This window comes from Triplophysa dalaica, chromosome 9 (assembly GCF_015846415.1).
Source record: "Triplophysa dalaica isolate WHDGS20190420 chromosome 9, ASM1584641v1, whole genome shotgun sequence".
Taxonomy (NCBI): domain Eukaryota; kingdom Metazoa; phylum Chordata; class Actinopteri; order Cypriniformes; family Nemacheilidae; genus Triplophysa; species Triplophysa dalaica.
The window spans coordinates 465,745-493,221 of record NC_079550.1 but is presented as its reverse complement, the minus strand read 5'-3'; the positions used below and the strand labels follow the sequence as shown (position 1 = coordinate 493,221).

Below are 27,477 nucleotides of genomic sequence, written 5' to 3'. Positions count from 1 at the left end.
TGACACTTACTGTTCATGCGCGAGAAGCGGACGAGCAGGTCTGACTTCCCGCCACTTCCTGCTACAGCCGATGCGCGCTCCCGTGTATGCGTGCTTGTATGTATGGGAAATAATGGTCGCACAAATGGCACATTACAGAGAAACAGCAGAACTGAACGACAGGTGAGTGTTTGTGGGTGTTGAAATGAGTTTGTGTTCAAGCTGAAGGGATTACCTTCGTCATCACGGCAGGTCTCGTGTTATTTAGCTCGTGCGTTGTAAACATAAACAAAGAGCGCGTGGAAGAGACACATGAAAGCGACAGTAACGTTACTACACAGTAATAATTGTGGCGCAGTGCTCCAGCACACAGTGGTGACCCCCGACGATACTTTGCGGGTCAAACACTTTAAATGCACTTTAAACATCTGAGGATGTAACATCAATGAGCTCGCGCGACGAACGCGTAAACTCCTGATGCTTCCGTAATACATGGGTTTCTCTCCTAAACGGATAGCTTTATAAAAGAAGCCGGAAAGCTTTTGTTAAATGGCGTGTGTGAGGGGATTATACATTCTGCTTGCTTATTTGTGAGCCACGACAAATGCGAGTCTGCTTAATGAATATTAATGACTTAATACCCAGCCAGCATTTCAACGTTGAACGTCAAGGAATGAACGTTGAATTGCGTTTAGATTTAGCTAATTGGAACAACATTGAAATGTTGACGTTGATTCACCGTCTTACCTTTCAACGTCGTTGAATCGCCGTCAGAAATCGATGTCGAATAAATGCAGCATGAATTGTTTTTGCAAAATGAAACAACAATGAAAACGGCTAATGTTTCAATGTCTTTTCTACACTTAATGAACTACTAAGCCACAAGATTTTCTGTAGGGCATTCTTGTTTTCAAAGTAATTGTAATAAATGCAACTTGACCTTCATCTATGTAACCTAAGAATAATAAAAACATTCTACGGACGTTATTTTTGCGCAGGTGTGAGATGCTCCACGTTGTTTGAGGGAAAAGCTCTAGTAGAGATAGGGCAGAATACAAATAAAAACATAAATATTTATGCATATTTACTTTATTTCTCCAAACGTCTCATTCAACACAAATAAATAATAACAATTAATTCTACAAGTATCATTAAACTCTAAAATTAATTAAAAAAATCAAATCATCATCTCTCTCTCTCTCTCACACACACACAACTTTAACAAGATAGAATAGATAGATAGAATACAGACATTCAGTGATGCATGTAGACAAACATTTATTTAAAGCGGCGCTAACAAACAGGGTTTCTGCCAATCCCATATTAATCTTGAGTACCTATAGAGTAGTATTGCATACATCCTATCTTTGAAGAGTATTTAGTTTGATAACCTTTATTAAAGATAGATACAGCTGTACGATTACTTCTGTAATCATACGGCACGTTGGGGTGGAGGGGTAGGGTGAACCAAAGCAGATTTGCACCCATTGTCAACAAAACACATTCTCTCTCTCTCACCTATCGTCTCTGGTCCATATTTTAAGTACCTGGAAATGGTCTCTAATATTGTTGTACATGTCGTGCTGTGTGTGTTGATGACATCGTCTAAAGAGAAAAATAAAAACGTAGCCAGATCAAATAAATCAGTGTTTGTTTCAGGAAAATCTCTGGTTGACATTTTATTATGCGGTAACAGAATATTCCCCCCAGCCCTAATAGAGCTGTTATTTACCCATTTATATTTTACAGCCATTTCTTCATTAACACACTTTCCCCATGCTCCACTTTCACATTTCAAACTAAAGTCTGATACAGAGTGTAACACATCTCCATAAAATGGAAGGAAGGAGTCGGGAACCGGAAGACATTTAAACATTTAATAAAGTAATATAACAGCCGGCGGCCCCTCACGGACGACCGCCGGCGAACAAAACATGAACATAAATACAAACATAACACATGTTCGGGTCCGGTCCTCTCTCTTCGACGGTCCGGTCGCTCGTTCGTTTTATATGCTCCCATCTCCTACGTGATTCGAGCCCAGTGTGTGCACAGCTGGCGCTAATTCACAATTACTCACCGGACTCGAACCACTATGGAAGTAAATAAGAGACATAATGTTTTGAAATTTAACAGTCTATGAATACTTGATTTTGAATTATTTTACTTTGGAAACCATGTATCTGAATTTATTTGTTTCGAATTTACCTCTATGAAATTTAAATAAGAAAATTCTTGATTTCCAATTTAAAAACCTGAATTTAATGCTCACAAATTCAGATACAAAAAAAAAAACTTACAGAATTTCAGATAAAATACATTCAGATTGATCAAATTTGATTGCTCTTATTCAGATCTCAAATTTCAAGTTAATACTTTTCAAAGAAAACATATGTCTAATTCGACTGCTCAAATTCAGATCGAAAAATGCAAGTTAAATATTCACATGGTAACATCCGGGCTACCCAGGATAGGAAAAACAGTTGAGCCCAGAGCCCGTCTGCAATTGAACCGAACCATTGAACCGAACCAATGAACCGAACCAATGAACCGAACCAACGTTGGTCGTAAAATAATAATAATAATGTTCCAAAAAATAATTAGCAACAACATACTTTTGTTCTGTAGAGTCTGTACATAAACAGCAAACTTACCGGAGCGCCTTCGTTTTCCCTAGAAGTCATCTTCTTAACAGGTTTAATATCGGTGCCTTGACCTCTTCTTGGATCATGACAGACAGTCAGGTTGTCGTGCTCTGATAGGCCGCCCGACGTCGGTTCATTGGTTCTGTTCAATGGTTCCGTACAAGGGTTCGGTTCATTTGGAGACGGGCTGTGGGCTCAACTGTTTTTCCTATCCTGGGTAGCCTGGATGTTACCATGTGAATATTTAACTTGAATTTTTCGATCTGAATAAGAGCAATCAAATTTGATCAATCTAAATGTATTTTATCAGAAATTCTGTAAGTTGATTTTTTTCTGTATCTGAATTTGTGAGCATTAAATTCAGGTTTTTAAATTGGAAATCAAGAATTTTCATATTTAAATTTCATAGAGGTAAATTCGAAACAAATAAATTCAGATACATGGTTTCCAAAGGAAAATAATTCAAAATCAAGTATTTATAGGCTGTTAAATTTCAAAACATTACGTCTCTTATTTGCTTCCATAAACCACGGTCTCGCCCCGCCTACTCTACTACATACCCTCATCACCCCTCACAGGCCGGGGGGTACCCCCGCGACTGTGCAAGCTCCCTCCCCCTCCTTCGGGGGGGTGGGGTGGGGGGTATGCAGCGACGAGACGAGACAACGGAGACGGGAGCCCTCGGAGCGACCGGAAAGAGAGAGGGGAGAGAGGAAAAAAAAATTAAAGTCCTGTTCCCCGACATGCTGCCGCTCGTTTTCTGGTGTGTAACCACTTCATTTACATTTACATTTGCATTTAGTCATATAGCAGACGCATTTATCCAAAGCGACTTACAGGTGGGGTAGGGATGGGCGATATAAACGATATGCGATATAAACGATACAAAATTGGCCTACGATAGAGATTTTCATTCTATTGCACTATCGCGATAATGCATGTTGATGACGTAATCTACCCGCAAAATTTAGAGCCATGAGCTGCAGCCGGCTGCAACAAATCATCATATTCGTCATCTTGAATAAACATGGCTGAAAGTGTCAGCGAAACAGAGGAGCTCGTGAAAAAGACCGGTGCAACATTTATTATTTGGACTTGGTTTGGATTTAAGCCGTCCGACGAGCAGCAGAAAAATATACTCTGTAGAGTGTGTGGGGCAAAAGTTCCAGCTAAGAGCGGTAACACGACTTATCTGTTCTACCACCTCAAAACTAAACATGTTGTTGAATACCAGCATTGCCAGGCAATGCAGCCAACCGCAAGATCCATTACGAAGAACGCAGGACAGAAAAAACAGGAACTGACCCAAACCTCAATCCAAAAGTCATTTTCAAAAGGTACTCCTTATATTAGGAAGAGCCTGCGATGTATTGAAATTACCAGGGACATTATATAAACATAAAATTTTAGGGTTTCCTTGTTGTTGCTTTTTAAATGAGAAGACACCTGACAGTTTTTATATTTAATATTTTAATTTAATATTTTGTGTCCTTTAAACAGTGCAAATGTATTTTTAGTTATTTTCTTACTGTATATATGGCATGGCACTACTGTAAAGAAACTTTAACTTTAACTAAACTTTAGTTGACGTATATGTTCCTTATACTGAAAGTATTTTATTTATTTATTTATTTTGTGCTTTCATTTTGCACTTTTTAATGTTTTCATTTGAAGTATATGTGCCCTACACTTGGAAGAATTTTCTTTATTTAAAATAACCATGCCTAATACTGGAAGTATATCCCCAATTCACAGTGTCCGTTCCTTTATTAACAAGACACAAGTTTTAATTTCATTAGGAGAACAAAATGTTTAAAATCAAATGCGTTACCTCGGCTGCAGGTTTGAAATATGTTTTTAATTTAAAGTATCTGTGCATTTACACAAAATAATTTTCTTTGCCTAATTAATACTGGAAGTATTTAATTTCTCTGCATCTGACAGTGACAGCATATGACGCAGTTTAGATATATTCTTAAAATGGAAAAATGCAATTTTACAGGTGTTGGCGTCATGGATCTCAAATGACAGATTACTATTGAATACAACGCCAAGATTCTTAGCTGACTACGAGGATTTTATGGAGCATCCATCAATAGCTAAGCAGTATTCTTGGTTGTTACGTATGGTGGTTTTCAGTCCAGCAAGGTAACACTTCTGTTTTGTCCGAGTTCAGTAGTAAAAAATTGTTACTCATCCAGTTTTTTAAATCAACTATGCATTCCATTATTTGATGGAACTGCTGTGTTTCATGAGGCTTCGAGGAAATATAAAGTTGAGTATCATCAGCATAACAGTGAAAGCTAATTCTGTGTCGCTTTATTATATCTCCCAGAGGTAGCATATATATAATGCCAAGAGCAGAGGCCCTAAGACTGAGATTTGCGGGACACCTCATTGTTTATTGCTACAAATTGAAAACGGTCAGATAAATAAGACTTAAACCATTTCAATGCTATTCCGTTAATGCAGACATAATTTTCGAGTCTATGTAGGAGTATGCTGTGGTCAATGGTGTCAAATGCAGCACTAAGGTCTAGAAGCACCAATAACGAAATACAGCCAAGGTCAGACGCTAAAAGCAGATCATTTGTAACTCTGATCAAAGCAGTCTCTTATGACATGCTCGAAATCCAGACTGGAATTCATCATTAATGTCATTCCTTTGGAGGAAGGAGCATAATTGAGTTGAAACTACTTTTTCCAGAACTTTAGATATAAAAGGTAAATTCGATATAGGCCTGTAATTCCTTAGTTCTCTTGGGTCAAGTTTTTTTTTTTTGACAAGGGGCCTCATAACAGCCACATTAAATGCTTTAGGCACATGTCCTAATGTCAGAGATGAGTTAATAATACTAAGAAGTGGATCTAAAAATTCTGGGAGCATTTCTTTCAGTAGTTTTGTAGGTATAGGGTCTAGCATGTATTTTGTTGATTTAGATGATCTTATGATTTTAGACAGTTCATCGGGATCTACGGTAGAAAATAATTGCAATTTCTCCTTAGGGGTGCTGTAGTTAGTTTGTTTAGCGGATTTCACTACAGGTTGCATTGTTATAATTTTTTCTCTTATATCTTGGATTTTACTAGTGAAGTAGTTCATAAATTCATCACTGTTATATGCTGATAATCAGAATCTGACGTCGATGACGATTTATTTTTTATTAATTTAGCCACGGTGTTAAATAAAAACCTAGGGTTGTGAGGGTTTTCTTCTATTAGTGTTGAAAAGTAGGCGAATCTAGACGTTTTTATGGCATTCCTGTATTTTCGAGTACTATCCTTCCATGCTATACGAAATACCTCTAATTTCCGAAATACTTCACTCTGCTGAAGGATTTTAACATCGTCCACATTTATACCATAAGATAGTATTAAATCTAAAGTATGATTACGAAGGTGAGTGGCTTCGTTGACTACGATTGACTAACGCCCATGGAGTTAAGAGTGTCTTTGAAAGCCATTCCCAAGGCATATGTATCGTTATCTATATGGATGTTAAAGTCACCAACGACAAGGACTCTATCTGCAGCCAGTAATAGTTCTGATAAGAACCCACCAAATTCTTTAGACAAAGTCTCTATTTTATGATGTTTGTGAGAAGGAATTATTATAATAGATTGGATTTCACATAGCTGATTGTATTTGACAAATAATGCAATGTCTTGATTTTTTTCAACATATCAACGTCATCAACACCTCCGAGTCTTTACAAACATGCTTGCTGGAAAAAAATGATTAAAATTGACACATTAGAAGTCGGAAACAGTAAATGCCTTTTCAAACTGCACTTCATCCCAGGTTATCATTTATTTTACTCTGGGACAATTTTTTTTTTCAAAATATGTAAATGACTGTTGAGGTGAAGCTTGCAGTGATTTTAAATGGATAGTTTACCCAAAAAATAGTCCCCATTGACTATATAGTACACGACAAAATCGGCAGTGTTAAAAAAGGTAAAATTAACACGCACAATGTATGTATAATCCACACTATTGAAGTGAATAAAAAAGACTATGGTCAAGTCAAACTCAACTCAGCCTAACTCAAAACTTACAAAACAAGCAACAAAACAGCGTGGGGGGGAGGTTGGGTGTAATATTAAAGAACAATATATGAAGAGTTTGGTGCCAAAATGAGAACTCATAAATTAAAAAAAAATTTTTTTTACTGTGCATTCGAATTTATATCAATCAATAAATTGGTTGCAGTTGGTTTGTTTTGATTTAAGCCATAAAAACAGATGACTATCAGAATAAAACATAAAAACACGATAACATAATAAAAAACATGATGACACGAATATGGGTTTTTCTGTGTCTTAGGTGTTTTATCAGTTGCTCATGCATGTATTAGACACGTAGAATTGCAAATATGAAAGTGTGGGATCAAACGATGCATTCTATCTAAAAGTGAATACTCACCCAGACCTGCATGAAACGCCTTGTGCAACCAAACAGTTAACATAACTTCAAACTTAAAAAGAGGAAAAATCAGAAATACATTCGATTTCTGCTTTTTATAAACTGGGTGCTCCCCAGGACGAGGCTGCCTCTGCTAGCGACGCAGGCCCAGACGCCCTTCTCTCGTCCCGCTTTTCCACTGATGTTTCCTCCACTCCTGGGGCTGACCCAAGCTTGAGGTTGGCCCCGCAAGCCGTTCCGGCCCAGTATGTTGCAAACTATTATGTTGTATTCTTGCCTTTCAATGACGCTAATGCGGTTTACAATGACAATAGCAAGAGCTTTCATAATACCCACACAACTGCACAAGCGATCAATGTTATACAGTTCAATAAAGCTTTTATTAAATGGCATTAAATTACTGTTATTGCGCTACTTCGCCAATTCCAACAGATTAAAACAGAACGCTTGTCTTTCTTTGAACAACAACAGCGGTGTTTCATTTTAAATGAATCCTCAATTAGGACGATTTAGACGATTCAGCAAGTCAATCTGCTTTGAATGAATCAATCAAATGTTTCACTGCTGCAACCTGCCGGCCGTTTTGCTTAACGTTGAAAGTAGGCCTATCATTGCTGTACAGATGAACCGTTGCACATTTAACACATAAAATATTTTGTTATATATTAAGGTAAATCTTGGTTTATTTTGTAAACATAAATTATGAATCACCACTTAAATGTCTATCCATGCAGTTATATAGGCCTACGTTCCCGTTGCTCACTCCACCTCAGCTTGCCTGCCAATCAACCCATCAATTCCCTCGTCACCCTGAAAATGACTTTTTTATTTTTCCAATGTACCCTCTCCGACATAGCTTTAATCCCAAAAGACTCAAATCATAAAGCATTACTTCCGGCTAAGCTCTGGAAATAACGCCTAATAATCAATCTCTCAGGCTGCGCAATTTTTCCGTTTGCAAACATCATAGCCTTATCTCTAAAAATATTCTCTAAAATATCACAAAATCGACAATATCACAAGCTCAACTAAGCCACCACCTTGACAAAAACACGGATTGTGGCACTTGACTGGCCAAGTTGACATCACTTCTGCTTATAAAAGCCATGTTCACACTGCCACCAAAATCCTTTTTTTTTACTCATTTGCAACCCAGATCTGTTTACTGCATGACCGAGTGAACAGGACAAACCAGATGGAATCCGATCTTTTTTAGTCTGATTCGATCCACTTCCATATGTGTTCCTAAAACAGATACAGGTCTGATGTTTCGCAATGCGACCTCCGTCTGAACAGTCATATAGGAATTCATGCGACTTTTGCGTCATTCATCTGGATCGTTGGCATTTGTTTAGCATACGCTGCTGCAGAAAACTTTATATTTCATTATTAACTTTCAGCCGTATAAGCAGTGCTTAAATTCTCGAGGATCAAAGATCCCTCACTAGCTCACGCTGTAACAAGCTTAGTTTACAGATAACCTTCCTTAAGAATGGACAGCCAATCCTTCTTTAATAACAACCGGACTTCTGTCCCCATATACTCAACTATTCACCAAAGCCGCTCCCTCGGTTGGTTTCTGAGGGTTTTACCAAGGCCACTGGTTCTCATCTACGTGGCCCCCCAGCTATTGGATATACTGCAGTGAGTCACTACATCCTCAGCACAGTTCGAGTGGTATCCTCTGATCATCTCGGCCTTCCCATGGGGAACATAACGGTCCACCACCAGCATCACAACGACAATGAAGCAACTGTGCATTACACGATTAAAAGCCGTTCCCATTTCATTGTACTAATGTCTTTCCACTGACACCTTATTTGGATCTCAGCCAGTTCTTCATAATGCGAACACACCACTTATGTTCAAACAAATCATCCACAGCCGAAAGCCGAATGCTTTGCCATTTACCTCCGTAAAGAGACTGACGCTATATAACGTATGGAAACGCAAAGAAGCTTCTGTTATTAAAATAAACTTCCGCATTTCCATTTGAAATAAAAAAAATATGCATTCTTTTCTATTATTCAGCACATGGAAACATGTTCGAGTTTCAGTGCCGCTGGCGTATATTTTAAAAACATAATTAAAAAGCCCATCATTTTAATGCACAGATTTAGGCTATTGTAGGACAAATAAAGTTTATTCATCATATAATTGCAAAATTTGCATATGTCCACTTCCAGCAAAGCGAGTGTGACTTTTGGGTTAAAAGAATTACATAGAGTAAAAGAGAAGATAATGTGCGGGACATGATTTATGTTAAGAGTTATTCAAAGATTAGCAAGCAGCAGTGAAGAAGAATGAGGGGAAGAATGATTTGGTAGCCTTTTGTGAGCTACCAGGTGCCGTTCATACTGAGCGCAAGGCGCAATGTTTGGGTTATTATTATATAATGTTTTTTGATGACAAAGACAGCAATTTTAAATGAAATATATAGGCTATTGTTATTATTTATTTAATGTGGAACAACAGGTGTAATTACAACAAAGTGTTTCCTTTATGAAAAAAGAAAGAAAAAAAACACCTAGCCATCTTAAGTTAAATATACATTGTCAAATGAAAATAAATAAATATAAGCTAATTGTTTAGCATGCGTTGCAAACTTATACAGAGCCTTTAAGGACAACAGAAGACAGGGAGGTCAAAAAGAAACAAAATTAAGCCAATTTATGCAGGCACAGTATTTGTCCAAAACGGATACAACACAAAAGAACAGGATATTATGAGGTATGGCATTTGTATTGATATATTACTTATCATTTTCACATTACTCAGCTTTCCTGTAGCTCAGTGGTAAGAGCATTGCATTAACAACGCAAGGTTGTGGGTTCGATCTCAGGGGATTGCAAATACCTATGTAAAATGTATAGGACAATGCAATGTAAGTCGCTTTGGATAAAAGCATCTGCCAAATGCGTAAATGTAAATGTAAATTTTACTTAATACAAACTATCCACAACAAACATACCTAATATTCTAATTTTCTTAATCGAAAATGCAGTATGCTTGTAAAATGATACAGAACAAAAGCATTTTAGTTAACTTTATTAAGGGAAAAGAACGTTAGTAAAGCAGACTGCACATAATAATGTAGAGAACATGCACTCAAGTCAGCATAGTCATCTTTTTTATTATTGTTTCATAATTATTTCTAAATTCTTGGCTGAAAGTCAGTTCCACACACAGTAGCGTCAGTCTCTTCACGGAGGTATATGGCAATATGTCCCGTAGGTTATGTGAGTGGCCGCGTGCTAATGCAGTTTAAGTGGGCAAGTGATGTGGTTTAAGGTGATTATTTAAAGGCTGTTGGCGAGGCTGTCTGCACGGTGTCGGGAACATATTGTTGTGGAAAAAGAGCTCCTATTCCTGACCATGCATTAAATGCTTAAATAGAAATATAGAAACTACCCTGCGATACATAATAAAACCCATAACGATGTAAAATTATTTCTGTGGTCAGAGAGGGACTCGAACCGGCAAATGACGAAACACGCGATTTAGAACCATCCAATCTAACCACTCCTCTAATCACATCAACATGATTGTTGTGGCGGTCACAGCGGCTACGTTCTCCGGAATGTTGCCGCAACCCCTTGATCCGGTCAGTGTTGACCTTACAGAGACCAGAGAGTAATCTCTCCCCATCCATGTTGAGAGTGTATGTAGTCGCTGTGTCGCTCATCACGATCGCCTGGAGGGTAAGTTTCTTGGTTAACATAACTTGGTCACCAGGTTCCTCAGGAATGCGACTTCGGCCGTGCTCTGTACCCTATTAAGATCATAAATGGTCCTACAGGGCCTTGGTGGCCTGTGAGCCCCTCTGAGACGTCACTCATCCTCTTTTACGATGAAGACCGCTCTTGATGGTGCTCGCCTCTACAAGAGTGTAGGGACCTCCAGCATTCTTCGTGTCCCAAGGGGCTTCACAGTATGTCCACTACTATTCCACTGGAAGGTTACGTCTCGCTGCAACGCTCTCTTGTGACTTGCTAGGCTAGTCAGTTTCGCTCAGCTTGAGGTCGTAATACGGCTCAGCGCTGTGACGTGTAGAGATAGGTCCCCATTCTGTCTGTCAACACAACGTCGACATGTCACAACGCCTTGCCGATCCGCTGCAAGGAGCACCTCCAGGTTCCTCAGCAGAAAGGGTGATGAATGACCGCCGCCATCTTCCTTTTATACCCGAATGTACGGGGTGGAGACTGCCGTGGGCGGGCCATTCGCCAAAGCCCATTGGCATTTCAGATTTATGTCGGAGATGATAGGTTCTCGGAATCAAACCCAAGTCTGTCTCTCAACACAACGTCTCGTTCCCTCCATCAGGGAACGAAGGTTACAGACGTAACCAAGACGTTTTCATGGCTTTCAGTCTTTCCCATGCCTATTGGGTGACAGTATGTCATTGCTGAGATGTTTCTGCCTATTGGTTTTTCCAGCTGATAAACCTATGTATGAGCCACTTTCCAAGATGTAAACACTTTACATCTTGTGAAGTGGCTTATTGGTTTATCAGCTGGAAAATTGTTGGAGCAAAGATACATTCAGGGCTGTATGTAAACTTTTTTTGCACAAAGCACTGGTGCTACAGATGTATAAAGTTAAGCACAAGTAGAAACTGTCTGTTGTCATCGTTAAAAAAATATATAAGCAGGTCATCAAATGAATAGGCAGATAACAGACAAAGGACATAAATGTTAAATACAGATGGATAAATAAGGGTCATTGAATTTTCAGTTTACCTAAATTAGTTTAGATACTATAGTGTTTTTGTACCTTACTATAGTATATTGCAGTGTTTACTACAGATTTATCAATTTACTACAAGAATACTACAATTTTCTATAGCAAAAACTATAGTTAAGTTCACTAGTATGTTTTCATCTCTGTGTTCAGGTTAGCAGGACTTTTATTTTGACGGTCATCGGGAAGATGCTTGAGGTTAAGCATGTGTTAATCAAACTGTAAAATGCTTGTTAAATAAACTCTCAGAGCAACACTGGAGATGATGTTCATGTGTTCATGTGCTCATACCTTGCTTTTCTCCATATACATAATGCCCATTGGCCACATTATTAGAAAACATGGTATAACCTTCCACTGTTATGCACTCAGCTATATATCTCATCAAGACGATTCCTTTCAGCTATCCAAATTGGTGCATCGAAGACATAAAACATTGGATGACTAGTAATTTCCTTAATCAAATTCTAACAAAACAGAAATATAAATCATAGCACCAAAATCAAGTAAACAGAATATCTCCGATTACAGCCTTCAAATTGAAAGCTGCACTGTTTCTCCAACAAATACAGTTTAAGATCTAGGCGTTATATTAGACGGCAACCTGTCATTTAAAAATCACATCTCAAATATCACAAAAACAGCCTTCTTCCACCTTAGAAATGTTGCCAAATTACGAAATAGTTTATGTGTTGCAGATGCAGAAAAGCTTATTCATGCATTTGTGACCTCACGGCTTGACTATTGTAATGCTCTACTTAGTGGTTGTCCTGTATCATCGATAAACAAACTACAGTTAGTCCAGAATGCAGCTGCCAGAGTTCTTACTAGGTCAAGAAAATACGATCACATAACCCCAGTTTTATCACCGCTTCACTGGCTACCCATTAAGTATCGTATTGATTTTAAAATTATTTTAATTACTTACAAAGCCCTGAACGGTTTAGCACCTACTTACTTAACTGAGCTTTTATCACATTACAACCCATCACGCTCTCTAAGATCTCAAAACTTAGGACTTTTGACAACACCTAGAATAACAAAATCCACCAAAGGGGGACGAGCTTTCTCATACGTAGCACCTAAACTCTGGAATAGCCTTCCTGATACTATTCGAGGGTCAGACACACTCTCCCAATTTAAATCTAGATTAAAGACACATCTTTTCAGCCAAGCTTTCACTTCATGCATAATATCCTTAATAAACCATCGGGAGACTGTATTTATTCGATATTATTTACGACAATGGTCGTGCTTGTTCTATAAACACCATAAACTGTGCTGTGTTTGACCTTTTTTGTGATTTTTTTGTTCTTCTGTTTTTCTTATTTTCTCCTGTAAAGCTGTTTAAAAACAGTGCACATTGTGAAAAGCGCTATATACATAAAATTTAATTGAATACAGTGCAGACACAGACAAATCCATGAGCGGCGTTAAACTGTGCAGTTCATTCACTCAGACACGCAGAACAGCCGGATGACATATTTAATTAACAGGATTCTTCTCAGCAAGTACGCATCTAGTTATATGGATTCAATGCAGCGGGAAAACGAGTTTAATTTGCAAATTAGACTAAAACTAGTAAAAAATTAAGTAAAATAGCGGTGCACCATTGATTAACGTCACACAGAAACAAGCACATCAACAAACGCACTTCACATAAACAGGCAGCTCGGTCTGAAACAGTCTATAGTTTTTGCACGATTGCTTGGCTAACATGTATTATGGAAAACCTGGCGTTATAAAAGGGCAGTATTGCAGACGTATGAATAAATTTCTGCAAAATAGTTACTTGTTTTACTATAATCCAGAAATCTGAATATGGATGTGGGAGAGCCAGATAGAGTTAACATTTGCCCCATACCATTTGGCATACCACTTAAGGCACAAAATGAGGATAAATTTGAACTCGGGTTGCCCGGGACACACTGGTGCCATATGTCAGAGCACGAACCACTCGACCATCACTTCCGACTTCTCCTGTATGTTAATGAACTGATAAAACACTACACTTCAAATTGATCTGACATGTGTTAGGCATGTTTCACCTCATGTTCAGTGTGTCCGTCAGTTCGGGTTATTGTCAGTATTTGTGTGAGGTGAATTGTGTAGTTGGAGTTACTCATCACTGCATTTCCCGTGATTGTTCGAGAGGAAACATGTGGAACTTTGTTTTATGTCAAGTGGACATCTTTATTTTTCACTTTGGGACTGTGAGTGTAATTGTTTGGGTTTTTAATTCTCAAATTTACGTTTTTTCTACTGATCATACTCTAGAGCCTGTCCACACAGAACAAAAACCTTTTTTTTCAAATTAAATTCACTGCGAAAAATAACTTCCTTGCTTAGACTTTTTTCTTCTTTTATGTAAAAATGTCTAAACATTCTAGAATCAAGAAGCATTTTCTTGATGGGCATACTGACCTACAGTTGTTTTCAAAATTATTCAACCCCCAATGCTGTAAATGGTTTTAGGGAATTTAGTGTACATTTGTAATTGTATTCAGAATGAAATCCTACAAGGACTTCTTAAAGAACCATATGCAACTAAAATGACATCAATTAGTTTTGTAATACAGTAGTAAATGTTTCTTTTGTGAATTCTTCATTGACATAATTATTCAACCCCTTAAAGACTACCACTCTGAAGAACAGAGGTTCAATGAAGTGTTTTCAATCAGGTATTGAAAACACCTGTGGGTATCAGGGAGCAGCAATAAAGCCTAATAAGCACCAATTAGGCAGCTTTAAAATGACTGTGATACTCAGCTCCTTCTAGACATTTACTGGTGTGGTTACAAACATGGTGAGGTCAAGAGAATGGTCCAGGAAGACAAGAGAACAGGTGATTACTCTTCACAGGAAGGGCAATGGCTATAAGAAGATTGCAAAGATGTTAAACATACCAAGAGACACCATAGGAAGCATCATTCGCAAATTCAAGGCAAAGGGCACTGTTGAAACGCTACCTGGTCGTGGCAGAAAGAAGATGCTGACTTCGACTGCTGTGCGCTACCTGAAGCGTAGAGTGGAGAAAAGTCCCCGTGTGACTGCTGAGGAACTGAGAAAAGATTTGCCAGATGTGGGTACTGAAGTTTCTGCTCAGACAATACGGCGCACCCTGCGTAATGAAGGCCTCCATGCCAGAACTCACAGGCGCACCCCCTTGCTGTCCCCAAAGAATAAGAAGAGTAGACTGCAGTATGCCAAAAGTCATGTGGACAAACCACAGAAGTTTTGGGATAGTGTTCTGTGGACTGATGAAACAAAATTAGAACTGTTTGGGCCCATGGATCAACGTCATGTTTGGAGGAGGAAGAACAAGGCCTATGAAGAAAAGAACACCTTGCCTACTGTGAAGCATGGCGGGGGGTCAATCATGCTTTGGGGCTGTTCTGCTTCTGCAGGTACTGGAAGCTTCAGCGTGTGCAAGGTACTATGAATTCTCTTCAGTACCAGGAGATATTGGATGACAATGTGATGCAGTCCGTCACAAACCTGAGGCTTGGAAGACGTTGGACCTTTCAACAGGACAATGATCCCAAGCATACCTCCAAGTCCACTAGAGCATGGTTGCAGATTAAAGGCTGGAACATTTTGAAGTGGCCATCGCAGTCACCAGACTTAAATCCGATTGAGAACCTCTGGTGGGACTTAAAGAAAGCAGTTGCAGTGCGCAAGCCTAAGAATGTGACTGAACTGGAGGCTTTTGCCCATGATGAATGGGCGAAGATACCCGTAGATCGCTGCAAGACACTTGTGTCAAGCTATGCTTCACGTGTCAGTGGGGGTTGAATAATTTTGAACACAGCTGTATGTTTGAAAATGTATGAAATTTCAGTGAATTTGTGCTTAAAACAAGTAAAAAAATCTGCCAATGGGGTAAGAAAAATAATCTTGAATTGAGTGACTAAGAAAAATGTCAACCTTAATTCAAGATTATTTATTTTACCCCATTGGCAGGTCATTTTGCTTATCAAGAAAATGCATCTTGATTCAATAATTTGTTGACATATTTACTGGAAAACAAGAAAAGAAGACCAAGAATGTCATTTTTTGCAGTGTTGGGAGAACGTCTACTGTACTGTACCGACATAAAGTGCTTTTTCGTATGTTTTTTTGGAGAAGCATTATTTATCTGGTGGCGTATGTATAACATGAATGATGAACACCTTTTTGAACATCACTTTGTTTAACACAATATTGTATTTGTGTATTCCAGGAATGGAGATGTTTCACCATCAGATGTGAAGAGTGAGTCCATCATTTATTAACAGTCTGGTGATGTCTGTAAGGCGTTTCAGTATTTACTTGAGCAGCTGTATGAATATATGCTGAAGTTCTCCAGACCATCAGAAAACACATGAACACACACGTTAAGATTTCATCTGTTGAAATAATTGGGCATTATTTAACTGCAAACTGTTATAATTCCTAAACCATTAACCTGATTTGGATGTCAATACCCTCAAATTAAAGCTGACAGTCTGCAGTTAAAGCACATCTTGTTCGTTTCATTTGAAATCCATTGTGGTGGTGTATAGAGCCAAAAATGTTAGAATTTTGTCGATGTCCCAATATTTATGGACCTGAGTGACTGTATCAGGACATTTACAAGAGCGTGAGACACGGAACACTGCAAAACGAACCAGCACAAGACAAGAGACACGAGGTCAATATATAGGCAAACAAACACGTGAAATATCCCTTTAAGAGCACAATTTGTCTTCCTCATAGTTATCTGGCCATAATGCCACCTATTGTTTGCAACTTTTTTGTGGTTTAATTGCTGTTATCAATGTTTTTAACTGCTTTTCAAAAACTCATAAGAGCTGACCACATATATTTCCCTTTGCACGTTTGAAGGACTTGACCCTGTTATTGCTGTATTTATTATTATTATCATGATTCTTATTCCCACACATAATAAAAGCTGTTGTTATTGTGTTCATGTGTACAAGTGCTCATGTGTCAGAGTTTTAATATCAGTGATAATGTTCAGATGTTGAGTTCACATCATCATTCATTTGTGTGTGGGTTTTACAGATGATCCTGCAGAAACTCACAGCGCTTCAGGTATAACATCACATTCCTATCAAACATGCAGAATCATTTGTTGAGCTTCATCTGGTATAAGTGATGTATTTAAAAGCTTTGTGCCTGTGTGTGTGATCAGAAAGCACAGATACATCAACAGAGGACAGCTCTGACGACGATGATGAGTCTGATGAAGAGAAACACAACACACATTCAGGTTTCATAATCTTATTTCTTATATACGTTTACCTTAACACTTAAAATTACTCTATTTCTCTTACTATCATCTATATTGGTAATGATTATTGATGTGTGTCGTCATCACCCATGTATATACTACATGTCTAGTAATATATACTGCAGTTGATTATATCTGATTTCAAAACAAAGCGTTTATGGCCACATCGCATCATTTCTTTTTGTTACTTGTAACTGTAGATTCTTATGAAACTTACAATTCAAGGCAGATTTTGCTAAACTTTAATGGAAAATGAAGGCAATGTAAACTCTATTGGGTATTAGCGTAATGTCATTGATATTTTGTGTCTGGTCAGTTACAGCAGCAGCATCTCTTATCACTGAATAAACATGATGTATGTCCACAGTATAGTAGACACAGTACTTTACCTCATCTAAATAATAAACACTGACATCTGAATACCATGTTCTTATAATCATTTGTATTATTTCTATACATGTTTTTTCTGAATTGAATCATTTGATATAATGAAGGAATGTTGTGTGTTTTTTAGACTCTGATAAGAGACCCACAGCAGAAGATGCCAGAGGTAAGTGCTGAGCCATATTTCAAATAGTACATATCATTCAGATGTAATGGTGCTGAAGATGTAACATTTTATATTGTTTATAACACTTACGATTACTGTGCCAAAAAACAGCACCAGAAAACAGATAACCAATCTCTCTCATCACCTCATTTGTTCATGTTATCATGAAGTGTACATGTTTGTCCGCACTGAATGTTTTGAGTGTTTTATCCATATGATGCTGTTTTTAAATCGGGGCAAAGAAAAAAAACGAATTGTGTACTGTGAAATGTTCAAAGATTATTGTCAAGCTGTATTGTTGTGTGTCATGTCACATGTGTCTGATTTATCTTTCAGATGAACAGCTGAAGTTCTGCTGTGACAGATGTAAAGCTCTGAAGGTGAGACGGTCATGATCAGTGCAACTTTCATTCATGTGTATAATGAAAATATTCAGCTTCTCAAGTATAAACTTTGTATTTACGAAAGACACGCAGTGAATTTTAGCGCTAAAAGGTGTGGACATGGCGGTTTTCGAGACTGACCTTATTTTATGTGCAATTGTAGGAGTCCACTCCCATCAGCCCACAATATTTTGCACTGTTTATTAAATGTGTCCCTTAATGTCTATTTACAAACTGATAAACGCTCCTCATAATGTCTGATGATAAAAATAACTGTTATTTTACCTTCACAGAATCCCAAACATGAGCTTGTGACCCCCAGAAAAATCTCCAGAGACCGCCTGCAGTAAGTTCCTCTGCTCACTTTTATCACATGATAAAAAATTATATTTATAATGATGTTTAACCAGTGTTGCTTTTTCAAATGCTCGTCACAAACGACTCAGACCGAGCAGTACTTCCTACTGATCAAAGATCCGTAGTTCACTGAAGAGCTGTGCATAAAACACAGAGAAGCAGTTTTATATCTCGATAACAATATAAATCGCAATATGGCAATTTGTATATGAAAACGCATAAATCAAATTAAGCAAACTGTTTACTGTATAGTCCGAGTTCATTTGTTGTAATGTTCTTAGTTTACTTACTTGGGTTGCAAACATAAAGTGTTGTAGCACTCTTAAAAAGTTGAAAAAAGAGCTATATGAACACAATTGCATGTCACATGGAGTTATAAAACACAATAAGGATATATAACATTTTTTTACTGTATGTTATTTGTTGTGTTGTCTGTAGTAACACAGACTTGCCAGTTTTCTTGTAATCCTCAAGACTCTCAATGCCTCTCGGAGACCTTGCGCAATAATATCTTCTTTGTGTTTTCCTTGGAATACGACGTTTGTAAACTTCTGCTGCACAGGGTCTAGTTGCTCATGAAGTGTATCGTTAGACTCATATACAACTGTTTTTAGCGGCTCCTCTAGAGATCTGTAGTTGTTTTGAAGTAAGAGACATTACAAAACTCATTTTCAACATTGCTAAAGACAGGAATACATTTTCAACTCCGCTTGGTGAAAATATTTCTGGCTTGGGATTGCATACCCTGCATCTAGTGTTTTCATCAGAGCTTTAAAACCCTACTTCTCAACTCTCTGAATTAGAGGTCGACCGATATGCGTTATTCAGGGCCAATGTCGATATCGGTTATTACAGATCCTAGTAGTCCGATAACCGATATATTGAACCGATATATATGTCAGGTGGAAAAATGTTCAAAATTAAGAATAACAAGAGCTCTGACAAAAACTTTGCTCAAAAAACATGGTTACTACACGTTTACTATAGTGACAACATGGTAAACCGTAAAGAAATAAAAAACAATAGTACAATCAACATATCTAACAAAGATTATTGCTGCTTTGTTGTGCCATTGTTTGGGTCTTGGGCGAATCATGTGAAATAGAGCGCTCTGCGCAAGGATGTGATCACACACGACAAGTTGATGCTGGAGAAACTGCACTTGTCTTTACTTTCATACATAGAATATAATCCGAAAATATATAATTATGGATTGGATAATTTAAAGTAGACACTTCAAAGTTTCTTTATACATATTCTTAATGTTTCTATAATGAGCTTTTGCAGAGTATTAATGATGCGTTTCAGAACGATGCATGCAGAGAGAGACTGCTGAAAGCACAGCCTGTATATTGTCATTGTTTTACAAAAGCAAAAATATTCTCTAGATATTGAGAACACAACAATAAAAGACCAGATCAGTTTCAAATCATGTATTAGTCTTATTTGTATGACCACAATTAATGGAGTATTTGAGTCTTTCTCCGTTTCTATAAAAAAAGATTTGGCTGCACGTTAAGACATAAAGGAAAAACACTTATTACACAGATCTGAAGACACTCACTGAAGACAACCGATTGTGCTCATGTGTATACGTGCCAAGACGACCATTATAACGTGTGTGTCTGATCATTAATGCGTAATAAATTCTGAAAATCGCTTAATATGACACTTGTTGCGAGCAGTTTGAGTGGCGGCTGTGTTCCATGTGCGCGTCCATTGCCTGAATGCACTGAATGAAGATCGTCTTTTGAGTGCTCGCGATTACATGACGCTTTAAAATGGTTTGTATTTGTGATTGGCATGACTTCAAATAATGTGCGAATGGCTATTCCATCAACTGATGCGGGATCACTGCAGCAGCTCGGACTAGCAAATGCTTTCAGTGCGAGTAAATCCAATCCTTCCAGTGCCTTCAGCCTCCCGCCTTGATTGGCCGGAATTCTGACTCCCAACAAATCAGGTGGGCGGGCATTTCTCCAGGCAACAGACTAGTGCAGTGTTCTGAAGGCTTTCACTAAATCCTTGGCAGCATCGAAGCCAAATACTGCATTTAAAAATTAAATTACTGTATCTGCAAATCTGCTTTTAAAATGACCGATGTCCATAATCGAAAAAATACTTAATATGGACGTTGATATTAACCAATTATCGGCCAGTTCGATAATAGGTCGACCCCTACTCTGAATAGGTGGCATGTCTTTGCATATGTGCTTTGTAATAGCACGGTTTATGTCTAACCATCTTCGAGATTTCTTGTCGTAGGGAATAGCATTTGTGAAAGACGTCGTTAAGGAAGTTTGTACGGAATTTTTTGGCTTGTAAGCGCTCTGTGATGTTGTAGATGAGTGTGGTGAGGTTTGCCGCATTTTTTTACTTCGGCCATATTCATTTGTACGCTTTGATTTTAGATGATAGAAAAGGTTTGAAGTATTTCCACCACTTGTTAAAACAGTGCTCTTACATACCTTGCAAGTCACGTTTGTCTCATTCGTATCACTTTTCCTATACCCAAACTGATCCCACCCTACAGACGATGCACCTTTTTTCTTTACATTCTCCTTGTTGTTGGTTTCATCACGTGTAAGCGAAACTAACCACTGCTGCCTTCTTCCATTGTCAAAGTGAATGTGTGGTAATGTAACGTGCGACTTCAAGTGATCTCTACTGCGATAGGGACGATAGACCAAAATCTCTACCAGTTGACAAATTTCTAACCATTAATCGTGTCTTCCGTATATCGCCAGACCCTATAGTCATGTTTAATTAGTGTGAATCACAGTATTGCTGCTGTATAACTTGAGCGTTATTTCTGTATTGTGGCAGTATTTCTAAATGACTAGCAGCACACCAAATGAATTCTCAGTGTGATGTTCATTAAGAGAAAGGTGACCAATCTCAGTACACTACTGAGAAATGAAAGGCTCACGTTTATAAACTCTCAATGATATCAGTCATGAAAGATGCGTATTCTAACAGCCTGAACTAGAGAAATACTATTACAGCTCATAATAAGAAACGATTAAGTGTTTCTGAACAAAAGTGAGTCATGGGGAGATGAAGATCTGAGTCATGAGTGTAAAACCTAATGTCACAGGAAAACTTTTTGACACTTTCCTATGAATTGGTATAATGTGAAAATGTGTGTTTATATGAATCCATAGTAGATAGACTTCAACATGCAGATCTTGTACTCTTTTGCCCTGAACCCTGTTGGGTGTTCTATCCAAACAATAATATTTAAAACAAGAAAAAACACTTTTAAATGAAGGACAATATGTATAAAGAGATGTGTGAGGTATGTCACTGTAATTAAGGTGTTCAGACAGTTCACACAGAGGCTTGTTGTTTTTTTTAGCCGCGGATCTTCTGACGGTTCTGATGTTCTGACAGGCTTCACTTGGAGGCAGAAGGTGTGTATGAATGCTCAGACACTGGACTGGTGTTCGAAGTCTCTCAACGGGTCAACATCACATACTGCGTTCTCTCGTGGAGCAAGTTTTCCAGCTACCTGAGCGACTCCTGGAAATTTGCCGGACCCATTTTTGATGTGGACTGTGATCCGGAGATTCTGAAATCCGTGCAGTTCCCACACTCGCTGTGTCTGACAGGTACACACTTGTTTGTTTTATCGGTCAGGTTCTTGTCTTCTCTCGTGTGGTGCTTCATCTTCTCTAATGTGTCTTTCAGCTGATGAGAACAGTGATGTGAAGTTCAGCATACTGCACGTGAAGAACAGGCGCGGTCAGATCGAACCCTCGACCGATCACTCGGGCAGCCACGTCAAATGGAACGTGTCGTCTCTTTCACCCGTGGGTCCCGTCGTTAAGACGTCTAAACCTGCAGAGCATCACGGGGTCGTGCAGGTGTTTCGAGAGGTTGGCCAAGACCAGTCTTTCTCCTTCAGAGTTTATCTGGCCGGAAACAACTGCTCCGACGTCAAGGTGAGGAAACACCTTTAGCTGATAGACTTCAGAATGTGCTCCTGTCTGACAGAAGTCTACGTGTTCTCTGTAAGCCTGAGATCATCCACATTTAGATGAAAGTTATAGATGTTCAACCTTATATTAAATAATCCATGAGCTGTTTGACTGTTTGAGCGGTTCTATGCTTTGTGTCATTTTTTTTAACACTGTGACCTAGAAAAACTGTGTGTGTGTGTGTGTGTGTGTGTGTGTTTGTGTTATTTTGTAGCAATAATAAACATTGAACAACACATCAAAAGAATAAAATGTATAAGATAAACAGTTTGTTATGAGGTTCAATAAAAGGAAGGAAGGAAGGAGGTGGGAACCGGCGAACATTTAAATAAAGTTTAAACAAACAATAACCCAGAAGTAAAATGCCACAAGAACATAAATACAAACTTAAAACACATGTCCGGGCCTGGTCCTCTCTCGCCAGAAATTCATCTCAGAATAATATAGTGAAATAAACCCACCCCTGGCTCCAACGAAACAAAATCATTGTTTTCATTCCAGACATTAAATCCACAGTCTTTGCTGAACAGGTTTAATGCAAAAACATCCCTGTCAGATGATGCATTGACTCACATTTAGCCGTTTACTTTAAACTGTGCCCGAGCGTGATTGGGAGAAATCTATTCCTAAACAGTCACATAGTTTACGTCATGCTTTCAGTTCCGCTCTCTGGTGTGGTTTGCTCTCTCATACTACCCTCGTTCCAAACCAAAGCATTTAGGACACTGTGAGTATGTCCTAGCTTCCACGTGAGGTGTGGGGTCAGAGCTTTTCTCCACACAACACCTGTCTTCTCTGTCTTTAGCTGAAAAATGATGAGCATCTGTTTTGTAAGTAACGTGGTCTGTGTCACGCTGATCCGAACCGGATGAACCAATACTGAACCCTAGAAGTTAAACTAGGGATGTTCAACGATAATCCAATCCAGTGTAAAGGTTTGTTTTAACATAATATACAAGTAAATTATCCCTGAAAAGAGGGAAATTCTTTGGTGCTGTTTTCTGTGGTGAATATCAGAGATCTAATGATCATGGCTTGTCGTATTTGTGGTGCAAGCGCTTAACTCAAGATTAGTCTACCCAGAGTTGATAGAACTAACTCAAATCAGCTTGGTTGAACCTCCTTATCGTGACGGCCCCTGAGCATGTTCATTTTGTATTGATAAACACAATAATAACATGTGTATATATTTAGGAAATATTATTTATTTACATTTTCCCAAAACTAGGAAAAACAGAACAAACTATCAATCTTGCAAAAGTATCAAAATGTATTTAAATTCAACCTTCATTAGATATACAGAGGTCATGGACCGAAACATTGTATTTATTAAAATATTTTGCAAGATACTGTGCAGGTTTGTTCTGTTGTTCCTAATTACTGATCATTTCTGGTTTTTGTTTTCCTCCAGGTGTGCGAGGGTGATCACTGATTGATTATTTACCAATAATTGAAGTGATATATAAATGTTTATTTGTTTTTATTTTTCTCTTAAATATGTATTAAAATATAAAAAATACTTAATGAATATGCACAGTACACAGAAATATATTATGTAAACACAAACCTTTATTCTGGATGCGATTGATAGTTTGACAGCCATTCTTTAAACAGTTCTCATTTGCCACGCTCTAATCCAAATGGACATTTTGTATGAAGTTCTGACAAAAATACACGGTTGCTGTGGACATTAAAATTAAAGATGATTCATTTGTCAAAATCTTTAAATCCCCCCTATGAGACCCATATATGGGGGAATTCCTCCTAGCTTACAAAACGAAACTGTGGCCCTATGAAACTGTGTCTTATGTACATGTATGTGTCATCAGTAAGCGTGTCGGTTTGTCCTCGCTGGACAAACGCATGAAGTACATTGTTGCTGTAATATCAGAAGTGAGACATTAGTGTTTCGTGGTGAGATCGGATGTGTTTAGACATTTCTGTGTCCGACTCAACAGATGCTTTGCTGGACTTTACTCACAGAATGTCATGTATGGAGCATTCCTGTGGTCTTCACACTCTCACACCGTCACTCACTTTCAGTTTCACACACAGAGTGCTAGAAACGCGGAAGCCGACATCAGACACCAGTCATTGTTTACTGGTGTTTCCAGTCCGGTTGACTTTTATACAGTGTATTGTGTATGAGGTTATAAAGGACTCAGCTTGACTGTAAAGGCTATATCACCATTAGAACCCCTCCCGCAAGCAGTAAGCAGTGATCTTATCCACTTCTTCCATTTCACATCTGATAGTCGTGATCTGTTTGCTGTGCGAGCTAGTGGCATGAGCCTCGCAGCGAAACAGCCAATCAGAGCAGACCTCAACATTAATGTTCATCACCCTTCCAAATAAGGTAATAACAGACCTGTTCATTCTAGGGACAAATCCTGGGGTTGTAAATGGACATGTTAAACCGTTTCTGGATCATTTTGGCACTTAACAAGCTAGATATCATGTAGATATCAGAGAACAATTTAACATAGCGTAAATGAATTCTTTGGCCCTTTAAATAATCATTCATCATCACAGGACATCCAGAGAGCCGTTCGACGGGCCAACAACTGCAAGAACAACAAGAGATACGTGCTAGTACATAAACCACCAACATGCATCCTAGAGGAGAACAAAAGATATCGACTGACCAGTGAACCTGTGGGTCACATCACACCAGAGGTCAGACACAGAGTGTGTGTGCATGTGTGTGCATGTGTGTGCATGTGTGTGTGCTTCAGGAAATGACGTGTGTGTTTGTGCAGGAGATGCTGTTCAGTGCAGTCATTGTGGAGCTGAAGGGATATTTTGAGGTTTTCTTTGAGGAAAGTCCTCCGTTCAAGCTGTTGCTGACAGAAACAGACTCCGATCTGACCGTCTGGAGTGCTATCATCAGAGAGGGTACGACATTATCTGCACTCGTAACACACAGTATTTGTTTTTTCCATGATGAAATGACTGTAAATGAAGTATGCATTGTTTACAGGAGATTGCGATCACAGTCTGGATTGTGAGAAGCCACGTAAACCATCACAAGGTGCGTATATGCATAAGGTGGTTCCCAATGCTTTAGACGTCTCCCTTTATAGAACACACGATTCAACTCATCAGATGCTTTGTGTGTTCATAAGAGAGCTTATCACACAAACAACATCCAGAGCGGGTCTGACGAGTAGAATCAGGTGTTCGACATTCTGGAAGGGGGGACCCCAAGGACCAGGGTTGGGAACCACTGCCCTTGTGTTTGTGTTGCTGAAAGGTGACTGATGTGTGTACAGGCAGAAAGAGGCGGGCCAGCACGTCAGAGGAGGAGCTCTATCACAAGCGCAGGAAGAGAAGTGGCTCCGTGGATGAATCAGGTAGCTTCATCACGCAGATCCCCATTCTGTTCTGTGTCCCACCAACTGAATGTCCGCTTTGTCCTCAGACTGTAAGAAGATAGCGTGCCAAGTTCCAGACCTGACAGACCAGCAGCTCATGCAGGTGGCCAAACGCATGGGGAAGGAGTGGAAGATCGTGGCCATCTGTTACCTGGGCCTCAGCAAACAGGATCTGGAGGAGATCGAGTCGGCCAAAGACGAGGACGTCGTCATGCTGAAGTTCAACATGCTGGAACGCTGGAGGCGACGGCAGCCCAAAGGAGAAGCAGGAATTCAAGAACTCCATAAATGTTTGAAAGACAACGATGACGTGCCCAATGAGGTCATCGCCATTCTAGCTGGTGAGTGATGTCACTTTGAACCCCCCAAAAAATATAGAGTAGGACCGGACATGAAGAGTTTGCGTCCTAAACGTTTTTTTTTTTCAAAAATCATGTTTTTCACTGTGCATTCCATTTAAGTTAGATTGGCTTGTTTTGATTTAAGCCCTTAGAACAAAAAAAATACAGCTGACTAACACCGCATCCTAACCAAACGCGATGCGATGATATTCCTGCTATAAGCAATTTGTTTACTGCTTCGTTACTATACCGAAAGTGAGAAAGGGGCACAACGCGACAATCAATCACAAAACACAGCCAATCAGAACAGTTTTTATCTGTCCACGCAGCCTCGTATGCTGCAGCTGAACAGTGCACAAGAGAGATGTGTCCTGTTCTCATGACTTCAGTGATACCTCACCAGACACAATGCTATCATTTTGGAATCTAAACGTATGCAATCAAACGTGTATAACCTGTCCTCAACCATGTTTGGTGATTAATATTCACGAGGTGCAGAACTGACATCGAATGAGATCCTTGTGTGGGCGGAGCTGTCAACCGCGACGTTGCAGAGATAGAAACTAAAATAACAAATAATTCTATCTAAAATAGAAACGGCCATTGCTCGTCGCGGCTGGTTAGGACAAAACCTCTGATTAACATGGAAAAGATACCTTTTATCACATGTCGGGTCGTGTCTGGATAGGACACGGCGTTACACAATGAAAGGGGAGTTATCTAATTTTGGAACCAAACTCTTCACATGTTTTTTCTGTCAGCTGTGCGTGGTTGTTTTACACAGAAACATAATAAACTAATGTCAAAATAAGAGAATATTTAAATCCTTATAAAAGTTTTATATAGATGTCCATTTGTCTTGTAAAGAGATGCTTATGTTTGGTGAAAAAGAATCATCTCTTGTGACATTATTCTGAGGGAGTACGTGGAACTAAACACTAACATGTTTCTTTGTTTTGTCTTTTCACAGAGATGCTTCAAAGTAATTCAGCTAAATGAGCTTATGAGATGATTAATGAAGTCTTCACTTAATCTTCCAACAACTGAAATACCCAGAATGCCTTTAAGAAATTCTCATTTTAACCTCAGTTTCAGCGATAAAGGACGACTGAATGTGTGTCTCTACTGTTTGTCATCTAAATGTTTGACTTTGCTGGTGCTTCTGTACATCGCTGGAACTGTAGAATGTGTTTTAATGTTTTATTTGTGAATCATGAGTCGTGAAAGATATCAGCAGAACATCAAGAATGAGCTCTACAAGCCGTACTCTCTTTTCAGATGAGACGTACGTGTTGGCATTGAATATCTCTGTCTGTTTGACATCATGTGTGACATAAGCTCCTTTACAACACTATTGATGTTGCATTCTCAGGTAAATGTTTGTGAACGATCATGAGTATAAATAAATGAATTATTTTTTCAATTA

At 38.7% G+C, this 27,477-nt stretch overlaps 1 protein-coding gene across 2 annotated transcripts; it reads left to right on the top strand.

Moving 5' to 3' along the window:
• Nucleotides 1-44: 44 nt before the first annotated feature.
• On the top strand, nt 45-27,477 carry si:dkeyp-97b10.3 (uncharacterized). 2 transcript variants are annotated; one of them, XM_056756274.1, is made up of 16 exons: nt 61-162; nt 4,627-4,772; nt 16,014-16,045; nt 16,838-16,867; nt 16,968-17,045; nt 17,581-17,616; nt 17,953-17,996; nt 18,293-18,345; nt 21,750-21,967; nt 22,047-22,300; nt 24,869-25,012; nt 25,096-25,231; nt 25,317-25,367; nt 25,609-25,689; nt 25,758-26,051; nt 27,022-27,477. In XM_056756274.1, the coding sequence occupies exons 1-16, from the start codon at nt 103-105 to the stop codon at nt 27,048-27,050; spliced, it is 1,686 nt and encodes a 561-aa protein (XP_056612252.1). In that variant the 5' UTR covers nt 61-102; the 3' UTR covers nt 27,051-27,477. The 2 variants fall into 2 exon arrangements, with proteins under 2 accessions (XP_056612253.1, XP_056612252.1); XM_056756275.1 differs by lacking the exon at nt 4,627-4,772 and having other exon boundaries at nt 45-162.

Coding starts and splice junctions, on each gene's coding strand:
- si:dkeyp-97b10.3 (XM_056756274.1), top strand. CDS start 103: ATGGGAAATAATGGTCGCACAAATGGCACATTACAGAGAAACAGCAGA. Junction 17,617..17,952: donor CACAGCAGAAGATGCCAGAG/GTAAGTGCTGAG, acceptor TTTATCTTTCAG/ATGAACAGCTGAAGTTCTGC. Junction 18,346..21,749: donor ATCTCCAGAGACCGCCTGCA/GTAAGTTCCTCT, acceptor ATGTTCTGACAG/GCTTCACTTGGAGGCAGAAG.